We start from the raw sequence: 13,560 nt of genomic DNA, 5'->3' as shown, positions 1-13,560 counted from the left end.
AAACCTGTCTGATCGTCTGACTGCTCATGTGTCTTGCCTCATCTGACTTCTTCTTAATGATGTTGCCATATTCCCACATCGCTACAAGTACAATGTTATTATTACCGATAGAAACAAAGGTCAAACCTATGAAAATGAAACCCTAGTTGTCGTAAACTGGAAGTATCCTTTAATCATCTGTTTATCAAAGAGTTTAAGCAACATTTAATAAGATTCTTATACAGTCTGAATGGTCTCCCTGCAATAATCGTACCCGTCTACTTGCTCTCTGTGTGCAGTAATGTGGAGTGTGTCAAGTTGCTTCTGAGCAGTAGTGGAGACCACAACAGGAGGGATAACTGTGGCAGGTAAGAGAATACATCACTGTCCAGGTAACACTTTCCTTTATAATGTTATAATCTAACATAATGTAGCCGATTAGTAGATCAACAAAATAATAAATAATTTTTAAGTCCCTTTTAAACTAAATATCTTTGGGTTTTGACTTGTTGGTCGAACCAAACAAGTGATTTGAAGACGTCACCTTGTGGTCTGGAAATTGTGATTTCCCCCACTGTTTTCTGACATTTTATAGATTAAAAGTCCACTGAGAAGTCCATAAGCATGTTTAAAAACAGCATATGTTGACCAAAGTGCTGCACAAGTTAAAAGAAACAGGCTGTAAACAGCCGGGACAAAAATATGAAACAATAACACAATAAAATATAATGTATTTAAAGCACAAAATAAATAGAGAATATATAAAAAACAACACAAATAGAATCCAAAATGTCAAAACCCAGTCTGATTTATAAGCAGTATATAAACTTTTAATAAACTTATAACAGTATAATGTAGTTGTAAGCAGATATAAGTGTTTATTAATGTATTTGTTAACCGCTATAACTCCTCCAATATAGTAAAACACAGTTTTAACACAGGAAAAGTTATAGTTGTTGACAAATACTGTACATTAACCTAAAAATGTCCTTAAAGCTGCTTACAACTACATTATACTTTGTTATAAACATTTATTAAATGTTTGTGTGCTGCTTATAAATGCTAAATAGGGTAAAGTGTTTCAGGGATTCAGTTTGCATGGCAGCTACAGTAAAGAGGCAGGGCAGACAATCAACCCAGAGCAGAATTTGGTTTCGGGTGCCTTTGCAGTCCTTGTTTGTGTGTGTGAATGGGTGTAGGTAAGGGTGTGTGTGTGTTTGTGAGCTATTTCTCCTTAATTGTTTGCAATTCAATGCGTCATTTTGTTAATGGTCAGTCCGCCTCGACACACACTGGTATGTAGCACAGCACACCTGCTGGTTTGTCCAATTCTGCTTACTTTTGTTCCAGCTAATGTTCCAGCATACAATGATATTTTAGACAACAGCGTGCTTCCAACTTTGTGGCAACAATTTGGAGAAGGTCCTTTTCTGTTTCAACGTGACAACACCCTGTGCATAAAGAAATGGATTTCTGAGTTTGTAGTGGAAGAACTTGACTGGCCCTGACCTCAACCCCATGGATCATTAACATCTCTGCAATACTTGAAATAATTGTGCATTATACTCTGTTTTCAGTTTAAAATTTCCTATTTATTGATATTTATTCATACTTCCATTACTACTGTGCAATATCCACCGTCTCATAATCATCTTAATAGGGTACACTTAACTTGACAGTTCATGCTCTATTACTTATTACTCATATTATTACATTGTATTATTATACTGTACATACTTATTAACCTCTAAATCCACTTTGGTACTTACACTTATTTTAGCTTTTATACTTATATCCACTTTGTACTTAATTTATCTGACCTGTATTGTAGCGCATTATATTTTGATTTGCTTAGTACTTCTATTCCTTCTATTCTCAAGTGTGCATCGATGTGATAGTGAGCAGCTGTAACGAAATTCTGATTCTGATCCAACTCCTCTGGCCAGGCTTTATCTCCAACATCAGGGTTGGACCTCACTAATGCTCTTTTGGCTGAATGGGAGAAAATCCCTGCAGCCAGGTTCCAAAATGTTAAAGCCTTCCTAGAAGAGTGGCGGCTGTTACAGCAGCAGATTAACGGCAGTGGTTTTAGAAGGACAGGTGTAAAGATCAGGTGTCCATATACCTTTGGCCATGTAGTGTATGTCCTGTGTTTGGGAATTGGAGTCGCTATGGAATTGGTTCGTCAGGATGTGTATATTTGTTGTTTTCCTGGTGATCTGTACGGTGGTCCTGAGAGCTCAACGCACTGTATTTGAAAAACTCAACAGCAATGTACCTTTTAAGAAATCATGACCCGGTTACTCAAGATAATCCACAGATTTGTTGTGAGCAGTTTCATGTGGGAAGTATTTTCTTTCTACCAATAGTTCCTACAAGAAACTGCTCACAACAAGGTCTGTGGATTACCGGGTCATGATTTCTGGAAAGAGACGTTGCTGCACATGTGTTGTCTAATTGATGAAGATGTTTTCTTAATTTGCTTGTGTTTTGTCTCTTTGCATGTGTTTTCTTGAGTTGCAGTGCGTTGGGCTCTCAGGGCCGCCGTAGAGCTGTGATCTGGTTGCCTGACTTTCTCTGTTCCTGTTATTTCCCAGGACCCCGCTCCACTACGCGGCAGCCAGCCGCCACTATCAGTGTCTGGAGACTCTGGTTGCTTGTGGCACCGCCATCAACGCCACGGACCAGTGGGGGCGCTCTGCTCTGCACTATGCCGCTGCCTCGGACCTGGACAGGAGGTGAGAGGGCAGCGAGACACATCACACCATCGCGTCTACAGCTCCTCTATTCCTGATCGTTTGTTGTTTCCAAGTTAAAATTCTTTTAAATCCTCTTATTGATAATCTTGCGAGGAGAGAAGGTGGAAATCTGAAACCTCTTCACACTGCTTCTCTGGCGTTGCACTGAAAATCTGGGTAGCTGTCTACTGTTACTACATATAGAAACCTGATGGTCCACACCTCTCTGTTTCCATGGTAACCGGAGGTGATAGTCATGCATGGCCTCCAGGATTGGCAGCCCCAGAGTTTACGATGCAGCGCACACCTCGGCATCCACCAAGTTATCCACTTAACTTGTTGGCATTAGTAGGTGCCACCGTATAAAAGAGGCTGTTGTTTGAGTGTGTTAATGCTTTAACCTCTTTTATCTCACCCGTCCCTCCTCCCCTGTTGCCCCCTCCCCCCCCCTACAGGCGTCGTGTTGCTCTGGAGCCAGAGAGTGAAGGAGTTCAGGCAGAGAGGGAGAAAGAGGCAGCGCTGTAAGTCCACACTGAAAGAAACATGAAGAGATAAAGAAATATATGGCATTTTGACCGAAGCTGTGTCCCAATTCCACACTACATACTAATGTTAAGCAGCTAATGCTTATGTACAAAACACAGGAAAAGTGACTGAATTAAGTTTACTCAAAAACGGCTGGATGCTTACTATAAAAAACGCTTCATTTTTATTTTTTTAAAGAGAAACAAACATCACTCTCCTTTACAGTAATACATTTTCAGCAGATTTTAAAAAGTTTCGGAGTTACCAAAAACAGAAAGAGCTCCATCGTTGTCCAAAAAGTATTAAAAACACATCAGTGAGCCGCACTGTTGCACTGGGTGACATGTTCCTTCATCACCATGAACACACACACTGTAGTTTATTTTGACTCAGTCCCACACACACCTGCCCCAAATACTCACTAGAGCACCAAATGTGGATTCATCTGCCGCTGAAAATAGTCCCCAAGAAATGCACTATTTACTTTTTTTTGAGAAACATTTGCTAAAAACTGCAGTGACCAGCTGTTTTAGTAAATTACTGAGCCTTTTTTAATATCTGAAACTATATATTTTAGAGCCATTTTTAAAGGTTTATGTCTTCAAAGGAACCAACAGGCTTGAGGCTGAGTGCCACAGATACTACACATGGTAGGGAAGTGAAGTATTGAAAGACGGACTAACACATTGTTGGTTTAGGTCTTTTCATGGGATTTGAACAAACATAAGAACACACACACATAAAGACACACAAACTCTGTCTAATGTTTGAATAACCTTTGCACACATCTGTAGAAATCATCCAGCCCATTAACCGTCTCACGTACTTTTTCTGCCTGATATGTGACACACGACCCCTTGAAATCATAATGTTGTCTCGACCCCTTGAGCTTGTACGAGTTTCCATCTTAAATGACAACTAAAAATGTTGTGTTTGTGTTCCAGATGTTTAGAGTTCCTGCTGCAGAGCGGAGCGACGGCCTCTCTGAAAGACAAACAGGGCTACAGTCCCGTCCACTACGCTGCAGCCTACGGACACAGGCACTGTCTGGAGCTGGTAAGTACACACACACACACACACACACACACACACACACACACACACACACACACACACACACACACATGGAGGAAATAGTATTGTTGGATGGTGACTCCAGGCGTTTTCGCCATCTGTTGGCTGATCATATTTTCACTGCACACCACACAACGACATTCCAGGCTTCTGTGTCTTGTTACAGCGTTTATCCTGATTTCTGTCAAAAATGTACAAAATGTTTCAAGTAGATCCATGAAAAACGGTGCCATTTAAGTTTGATACAGTATATATGAGTGGACTGTCAGTAGGTTTCATGTTGGACAGTGGTGGAAAGTAAGAGGTGGAAGTACATATGCTCAAGTTCTGTACTTAAGTACAGTGGCACTTGGCCTTAACTTTCCATTTAATGCTACTTTCTACTTCTACTCCACTTCTATTTGGAGGGTTGGTTCCCCATGTTTAAAGCTTGTGACCTGTTACAAAACAGCAGTGTCTAGTTGAGGCCTTTTCCACTTCCACAAAAGAGACATTTCCACTCTAAACTTTACATTTATTTTGAATTATTGTTGGAGGCACAGAGAGGTAAAACTCTCCAATATTTCACAAAAAAAAGAAAAGATTAGAGAAAAGTCCAAAAACTGAAAACAAATGTGTGTATCAGAACTTAGTTTTTCTTCTTTGCTACCATATTAATCATATTTATTTTCATTATTATTTTGTGACCCTTTGAAGGGTCCCGACCCCTAGGTTGGGAAACACTGGTCTAAACCAGTTAACTGTATATAAAGTAGTTAAAGCTCCACCTCGAAAAAGCTGCAACAGTAAAATGCTGCTTATGGTTTGATGTATCTGTACTTCTGCTTTTGATACTTTAAGTACATTTCGCTGAAAGTACTTGCAGGACTTTTACTTGTAATGGAGTATTTTTACATTGTAGCATTGCTGCTTTTACTTAAGTAAAGGTTCTGAGTCCACCACAGGTATGAAAATGAGCTGATGTGTGTTGTTGTGACTTGCAGCTGCTGGACAGAGACGACAGTCACCAAGACGACCCTGAATCTCCGAACGCTCGGAGCCCACTGCACCTCGCTGTGAGTCTCTCTCTCTCTCTCACACACACACACACACACACACACGAGCATAGCATGAGATGTTACTGTATTACGTATGTATTTTTTGGGAGTAGTACTGGTACTGTGGGTTGGCGGTTTGATCCCCAGCTCCTCCTGTCCACATCTGTCCTTGGGCAACATACTGAACCCCAAACTGCTCCCAACGGTCTACAACACCTGACTTTTGGTACCAATACCAAAACAATACTTCTTTCAAAATATGAAGGTTTTTCCACAAAACAATTTCTTTCATTTAACAAAACCTAAATGTTAAATGTTGTCTAAACACATAAGTTGTACGGGAACTTTGCCTGAATAAAATTGTCTAAAATTGGCAAAATTCTGATTTTAAATGAGGAACTATCTCATCAGAGAATAAGTAAACAAGACTATGAATCTGAACAGAGATGTGATGCCAACTTCTGGTATTTGAAAGGTTTCAGTGCTACGGACACATTTTGTTAAAGAAAATGTATTGCGGTTAGATAGCCTGCCCTTCTGTACTGTGTATTTTCAAAGTAATGCAATTTTTGTGTTTTTTAAAGGATAATTCTAGTTATTAAAACCTTGTTTCTGTCTGTTGTGACAACAGTGTACTCACCAAGTTAATCAGTCAGACGAATAGACGAAGTTGTAAACCAACTTCCAGGTTACTCACACTTATTTGGAAAAGAAAACAAAGGCGAACAGTCAAATTCTTACCCAAACTGTCTGTTGTAAACACTGATCACAGTTTACAGATCAACTTCCTGGTTCAAGTCTGACTAACTGTACTGTATTACCGTAGTTATGTGCACAAACTGTTTTCCTGTGCAGTGGGGGATTATTACCAACACCGTGGGTTGACTTTTTGTTTCACCTCTAAAGAAACAAAGATGATCTGATTTAGATAATCTGGTCTGATTGCTCATGTTTCTTACCCTTAATAATAATAGCAATGTCGTTGTGTGTCAGTGTTATTATAACTGAAGGATGAATAAAACTATAACGAGTTGTAATTAACAGGAATTATTCTTTGTGATTACTCATTTGTGAACAAATGAATCAAATATTTCATGTAACATCATCACAAATAAGAAACCAGCATATCTATCTGCAGCAGGTTTAGAGGTTTGGTGATTTCTCAGTCAAATGCTTACATCTTGTATTCTGTGTTGAGGAACAGAGGCTCCACATCAAATATTAGTATTTTAAGATTTTTTCCCTGCAGATATGAAGGTTGAAAAGATTTTTAATAGGTTATACGTTAATTAATTCTCATTTGAAATCAATTTTAACAGTAACATGTGACCAAAGAAGGATATCAAAACAGCTGTAATGAATTATGTATGGTCTATTTCTTTCAAATGTTTAAAGGTTTTTTTTAAAGAGTCTGTCTGTCTGTGCAGGCGTACCACGGCCACGCTCAGGCCCTGGAGGTGCTGCTGCAGGGGGAGAGGGAGGTGGACCAGGGGGATGAGGCGGGGAGGACCCCCCTGGCCCTAGCCGCCCTCCGAGGCCACACTGACTCTGTTCACACCCTCCTCAGCCAGGGGGCGTCGCCGCGCTCCACCGACACCCAGTACGGACGTAACCCCGTCCACCTGGCAGGTGGGTTCAGATTCAATCTCACATCGTTCAAATGATTTTAATCACGTTTACTTTGTTTTTATTAATAACAATTTACTCTTCCTGTTCCTGTGCCACTGTTTACATCTGGTGTCAACACGTGTACCATTGTTCTGGGGGCTGTTTTTCATGGTTTAGACCAGTTTCCATAAAGTGAAATCTTAACGCAACGCCATGCTTCCAGCTTTGTGTCATCAGTTTGGGGAAGGCTCCTTCCTGTTTCAACATGACCATGCCTCTGTGCAAAAAGCCAGGTCCATTAAAAAAAAAAAAAAAAGGTTTTCCCAGTTTGATGTTGAAGAACTTGACCGGTCTACACAGGTCCCTGACATCAACCCCATCCAACCCCACCTTTGGGATGAACTGGAACACCGACTGTGAGCCAGATCTGATCACCCAACATCAGTGCTGGACCTCACTGATGCTCTTGTGGCTGAATGGGAGCAAATCCCTGCAGCAGGATCCAAAATCTATTGGAAATCCTGAAACCAGAAGAGTGGAGGCTGTTAGAGCAGCAGATCAGTGCCCATGGCTTTGAAACGAGATGTTAACCATCACATATGGATGTAACGTTTGCATGACCACTTACTTTTGGCCATGGGGTGTATTTCTCTTTCCCCAACCTAAACTCAAATAATCAAATATGTTACCATCTCTAGAATATTTACATTATTTAAAATTGAAAGTAAACACCTGGTATTGCTTTTTCATGCACCTCTGGATCCAAATATACACAACGTTTTGTATTTATGCAGCTCTTTTGTGTGGATTTTAGTAGTGATGGGCGGATGAAGCTTTCAGGCTTTCTTCCTGTTTGTGCCCAAAAAAGATTCAAAGCTTCAGGGCTTCAAACTCAGCAAGCACAGTGACATCTGGTGGTTTCCAAACTTATAGCAGCCCTTCAAGACTGGAGCCAAAGCTCTACAACACCTCTCTGATTTTAGATTTGATCTCATATGTGAGCAATAAAAGTCCGAGAAGCGTGTTATTATTAAATCTATACTACTTTAGCTCAGAAGTGGTGCAGTAAATGCACACATTGTTGTGCAATGTGGCAGTAAAATAACTAATAAATGCATTGTCCAAAAAGCCACAAAGTATTAACCTTACCTCCACTGTGGGCTCATGTGTTTTAACTTCATGGTTGGTATTTATGTGGGATTCGCAATGTAGTAATTGGAGATTAATATTCATTAAAAATGTACTGTTCCCATGTCTTTCTAGTGTAAGTAAGTAGAATAGTGCCATATTTCTCAGTTAGTCTCCTCTGTTACTGTCCCACCAATGTGTCTCACTTAAGGATATCGTTTAGCTACAAAACTGTCAAACTGAATGAAGCTCTTTCTGAGTGTTGTTGTCAGTGGGTCACTAGGTTTTCTTCACTCAACACAAGCTTCAACATATTGAAACAGTTCACAGGAGCGTCGATATCGTCCCCCCCCTTCACTGGATTTTCCACAAACTGAGTTTAGAGTTTGTTGCTCATGTGGCCGAATACATCTGAGGTTGTTCAGATGATCAGACTTTTTTCAGATCTTAAATCTGGAACATGTAAAATTGTAGAGTAATTTCTCATTCACCATATTTCTGCACATGCTGCTCTTATTTGCACTTAGTTCACAACTTGTGTGTTCACATAATTGATTTCTGCACATGTCAGTCCATAAGAACCCTGGTTTCATTTGTTGTAAATATTTGTTATGGTGTCGCTCTCCGTTGTCTCTTACTGTCCTTCCTCCAGTGATGAACGGTCATACGACGTGTGTGCGCCTCCTGCTGGATCAATCAGACAGTGCAGACCTTGTAGATGCTGCTGACTCTCAGGGACAGTGAGTGATCCTCTTTTGTTCTGTTGTGTTTTTTCCCTCCCATTCAGTCTTTTTTTTTTTTTTTAAAATCTGTTCCAGTCTTTTCGATGTGTCCTGTCTTTCTCTCACGCTTCCTCTGCTTCGTCCTCGTCTGCAGGACTCCTCTGATGCTGGCGGTGGCAGGAGGTCACGTTGACGCCGTGTCGCTGTTGCTGGAGAGGGAAGCCAACGTCAACATGACCAATAAGCACGGCCTCACTGCGCTGCACCTCGGGGTAAGCACTAAACTGTATGAAAAGCCTTTCAGGTCTTACCGTCTGTCTGTCTTTCCTCTTTCTTGCCTCGAGGCTGGCGTGTGCCACAAGAACAATTACAGGCTTTATCAGTGTTTGATTATTATAAATTGATGTCTTACAATGCCCATGTGCACATCTGGACATATTGTCTCTGTTCGGACAGTAAATAAAATTTATAAAATTACTGACACGAACCTCTTACCGATCTGAATTTACTCAAATTGCAATTTCCAGTAAATCTGAATCCCACGTTTTTAATCAGTTACGTGTGTTCTTTTATCAGTACATTTATTTTGATGTAGATTTCAGAATTTTCCTACTTTGGATTGCTAAACTGTAAATATATGCTTACCTGTAAATCAGGTTAGCATGATTTTTATGTTTAATACTACAATTGTTTGTACTTGCATTACATTTTCTGTATGTGCTCCATTTTTCTGCTTCCTATGGCAACATTTAAAACACTAGTGTCTTGTTTTAGCCTATTAACCACAATTTTTGCATATTTTACATGCCTGCAGACCATATTTCAAAGCATTCCTTGAACCTTTAAATGGATTTCCTGTTGTTCCAGAGAGTCGTTAGTAGTTTCTTATTTTGGACTCTCAAATCTCGGATGTTCTTGAATGCACCAAAAGGAAAGTTTTTCCAAAGAGAATTTCTAAAAGTGACTAAATGTTATCTCTCTCTGTTTTATTTCACACAGAAATGTGAATCAGTAGCTTCCCAGAAGTCAGGAAATGAACCTTCAGACTTGTGTTATGCTTTATAAAATGGTTGCTAATAATGTAAACTACACACAGTTCTTTTAGCACGACTCTGATCTAATCCCTTTACACCCCCCCAGCTGCTGTGTGGTCAGGAGGAGTGTATCCAGTGTCTGTTGGAGCAGGAAGCCTCGGTTTTGCTCGGCGACTCGCAAGGTCGCACTGCCATCCACCTGGCCGCGGCCCGGGGCCACGCCTCCTGGCTGAGCGAGCTGCTGAGCATCGCCTGCTCCGAGCCGCCGTCCCTGCCCCCGCTGAGGGACAACAGCGGATACACACCGCTGCACTGGGCCTGCTACTACGGTCAGTGTCACGCTTTCATATAGATACTCAGTCTGCACTCCATTGTGGGCTATTTGTCACCTGTGTGATTTATTAGTTATGAGGCTGCTGTGAGCTCATAGTTGCTGTCAGCTTCACCAAAAACCTCACAGATGTCACTGATTAGTTGTGTTACTGTTCTGTAATGAGCTATCATATCCGACATCTTCACAATTCTGAATAAAATGCATTTTGTAACAGCTTTTTCAGGTGCGAAGCTAAATTCTACATGTGTATATAATCAATTATAAACCTCTACTGCAACTATTCCCTTCAAATAAATCTTCATTTTCAAGCAGTACTGGTTATTCTGAAAAAGAAAATGTGCAGTACATCCATACTTGAAGCTTATAAGAGACTTTGAGAGGGACATAACTTTTATCATTCAGACTTTTATCTGAATGATTTTTCAATGCTTCTTTATTTGTTCATATTTCTGATAATATTTTTAGTATTATTATTAAGTAATAGTAAAGTTTGATAATGCACTTTGAATCAAACTTACTGCAATGAAAAACCTTTTGAATGTCGTGTGTGTGTGTGTGTTTAGGTCATGAGGGGTGTGTGGAGGTTTTGCTGGAGCAGAAGGGTTGTCGTTGTATTGACGGGAACCCGTTCACTCCTCTGCACTGCGCTGTGTAAGTCACACACTACATTATTAATGATCACTGGTTGTAGTTTTTACTGATTTGCACTGAAAAATGTCCACCTATTTGAAAGGAGTAGATACATTTAAACAGGTTATGAAATCATGTCCACACTAAGGCTGTAAGTGATGCCTCTTTTTGCTATCAATTGACCTATTAATTCGTTTTCCACTAAATCTAGTCTACGAAATGTCAGAAAATGGTGAATAATGTCCATCACACCTTTTTGTTTGCTTTGTGGGACCAAAAATCCAACAATGTTCAATTCAGTTCAGTATAAAACAGAAAAAGAAGCAAATCCTCACATTAGAGAAGCTTAAAATAGCACATATTTGGACCTTTTGCTTGATAAGTGATTAATTGATCATATGGCCGTGAACACGGTGAGGACGGCTCAGAAAATGCTACAGAAAGTGGAAAGGAAATGCTAACAGTATTGGGATGTTACAGACTTCCTAATGTTCTTTCATTTCCGTGTTTTTGTGTTTAAACTCACAGGGTGAATGATCACGAGACGTGTGCATCGCTGCTGCTGGAGGCGATGGGGTCAGACATCGCTGGCTGCAAAGACGTTAAGGACAGGTAAGACGTGTGCGTGTGTGTGTGTGTGTGTGTGTTGACACTGTTAGTGCTCTGCTGTATCTTCTGTTTTCATTCCTCCCTCTCCCTCCCTCCCTCTCTCCTGCAGGACTCCTCTTCATGCCGCAGCGTTCTCGGGTCACGTCGACTGTGTCCAGCTGCTCCTGTCCCACGATGCACCTGTCGATGCTGTGGACCAATCAGGTCGCACTGCTCTGATGATGGCGGCTGAGAAGGGCAGAGTCGGAGCCCTCGGTACAGAGATGCTTTATACTTGGCTTATGGCTCCAGTACTGCAGTGTGTTTGCGTTGTTTCATTACATTTGGCTCCAGTCCTATGTAGTTGATTGTCTGAATCAGAATCAGCTTTATTGACCAAGTGTGTGCACACATACACTTACGGTTTTAAGTTGCTCTCAATGTTACACACAGAACAATTAACAGGAAGATTGAAATAGACACACAACTAAAAACAAGTGCAACAAAGCTGAACAAAGATAAGTAAAAATAAACATAGAACTGTTATGTACATACAAGTAGGTGAAAAACAGGTGTATATATAAATATATATAAAAAAGCAACAATGGTCAGCAACATACAAGTTTCTGTAAATTGTAAACAAATACATATATTGCAAAGGTATACATACTTTATATGCACAAAGTAGGTGGTTATATACAGTATATGCATGTATACGTGTCTATATACAGCATGCAAGATATATGTTTGACAGTGATTTGAATGTCTGTATATATATGTTCTGTGTGTGTGTGTGTGGACGTGGCTCTGATTCTGTGTTGTGCTCCAGACGTGCTGTTGACCGGCGCCAATGCCAACCTCAGTCTGACGGACAAAGACGGCAACACCGCCCTGCATCTGGCTTGCAGTAATGTAAGTGTCCACATGGGGGCTCCGCCCTCCAGGACTCTGCTCCGGGTATCATGGCTTATCATGACCCTGCACCTTCCTGCACTCACACATCATCACTGATCACACAGCTGATGTTAGTGAGTGAAGCTTTATTTATTCAGGAAGTCTCACTGAGATCAGCATCTGTTTTACAAGAGAGGTCTGAGAACAAGTTCCAGAAATACAACATCAGAACAAGAAGTATGAAGAATGAATGTTTTGCAGTTTGTTCCAGTAGTACGGTGCATAATACTGACCTGTCCCGTGATCTGGTGTCATCATTGTTCCCTTTGCATGTCAGTGATGACCATCTGACTTCTTCATATTACTCACAATGGTGATATCTCCACAATCCATTGTAGATAGTTTGGATAGATGGATTGTATAATGTTTTTTTTCTGTTTTGAAAGGAGAAACGAGCTCTGTTCCAGTTTCCAATTATAAATTTTAGTTTTTGAATGTTACTGTAAATCTGCTATATCAGTTTTTTTCTTTCCACTGAATTTATTAAAAGTAGCCAACAAACTGAGAAAAATAACAGATGAGGAAAAAATCCCAATGCCTTTTCATCAAATGGGAACTCATGTGGTTCGCTTTCAGTAAAATTATATCAGATATTTATTTTTAAAGTCAGACCATTGCAAAAAGCATTATTAATAGTAGTTTATCTGCCATCAATGCAGATATTTCTCTCCATTGTAAATTATGCAGCTTTAATGAGCTCTATATGTGCTGCCTACAGCTAATGATTTGTTTCATTATTGATTAATCGGACCATTATTTTGAAATTAACTGATCTACATGGTCATCATAATTTCCCCAGAGACCAAAGTCACATCTTCAAACTGCACGTTTGTCCGACCAAAAGTATAAAAGCCAAAGATATTCAATTTCTAAAACAAAGAAAATCAACAAATGTGCACATTTGAGAAGCTGTAAACAACAAATATGTCGTTTTTGCTTGATGAATATCTTAAACCTGCAGTAACTCGTATCATCACCTTTTAAGTCGATATGTTGAACTTGTTAGCAAACAGTAGCAAACGCATCCAGCATCAACGGAGCAACATTATCATTCATTTAGTCGCGTTTCTCTGGTCGGGGCTTCGTCTCTGCTCGCTATAACCCGACATCTTCTCCTTACAGGGGAAGGAAGACTGTGTGATGTTCATCCTGCAGAAGCTGTCAGACACTGCGCTCATAAATGCCACAAATGCAGCGCTGCAAACGTGA

At 40.3% G+C, this 13,560-nt stretch overlaps 1 protein-coding gene across 5 annotated transcripts in view; it reads left to right on the top strand.

The window, feature by feature from the left end:
* Positions 1-13,560, top strand: part of ankrd44 (ankyrin repeat domain 44) — a 47,703-nt gene that overhangs the window by 26,734 nt on the left and 7,409 nt on the right. For all 5 annotated transcript variants that reach the window (XM_044215589.1, XM_044215591.1, XM_044215592.1 and 2 more), the window contains exons 13-26: positions 279-347; positions 2,577-2,717; positions 3,173-3,238; positions 4,187-4,298; positions 5,300-5,371; positions 6,781-6,982; positions 8,742-8,829; positions 8,966-9,083; positions 9,952-10,174; positions 10,743-10,830; positions 11,338-11,421; positions 11,528-11,673; positions 12,227-12,309; positions 13,474-13,556. In XM_044215589.1, the coding sequence (XP_044071524.1) occupies positions 279-347; positions 2,577-2,717; positions 3,173-3,238; positions 4,187-4,298; positions 5,300-5,371; positions 6,781-6,982; positions 8,742-8,829; positions 8,966-9,083; positions 9,952-10,174; positions 10,743-10,830; positions 11,338-11,421; positions 11,528-11,673; positions 12,227-12,309; positions 13,474-13,556 (1,575 nt within the window). The remainder of the gene's footprint in view (positions 1-278; positions 348-2,576; positions 2,718-3,172; positions 3,239-4,186; positions 4,299-5,299; positions 5,372-6,780; positions 6,983-8,741; positions 8,830-8,965; positions 9,084-9,951; positions 10,175-10,742; positions 10,831-11,337; positions 11,422-11,527; positions 11,674-12,226; positions 12,310-13,473; positions 13,557-13,560) is intronic.

The sequence above is a fragment of the Siniperca chuatsi genome, linkage group LG12 (assembly GCF_020085105.1).
Source record: "Siniperca chuatsi isolate FFG_IHB_CAS linkage group LG12, ASM2008510v1, whole genome shotgun sequence".
NCBI classification, from domain to species: Eukaryota; Metazoa; Chordata; class Actinopteri; order Centrarchiformes; family Sinipercidae; genus Siniperca; species Siniperca chuatsi.
The sequence above is the reverse complement of the archived record's forward strand: the minus strand, read 5'-3'. Positions and strand labels throughout refer to the sequence as shown.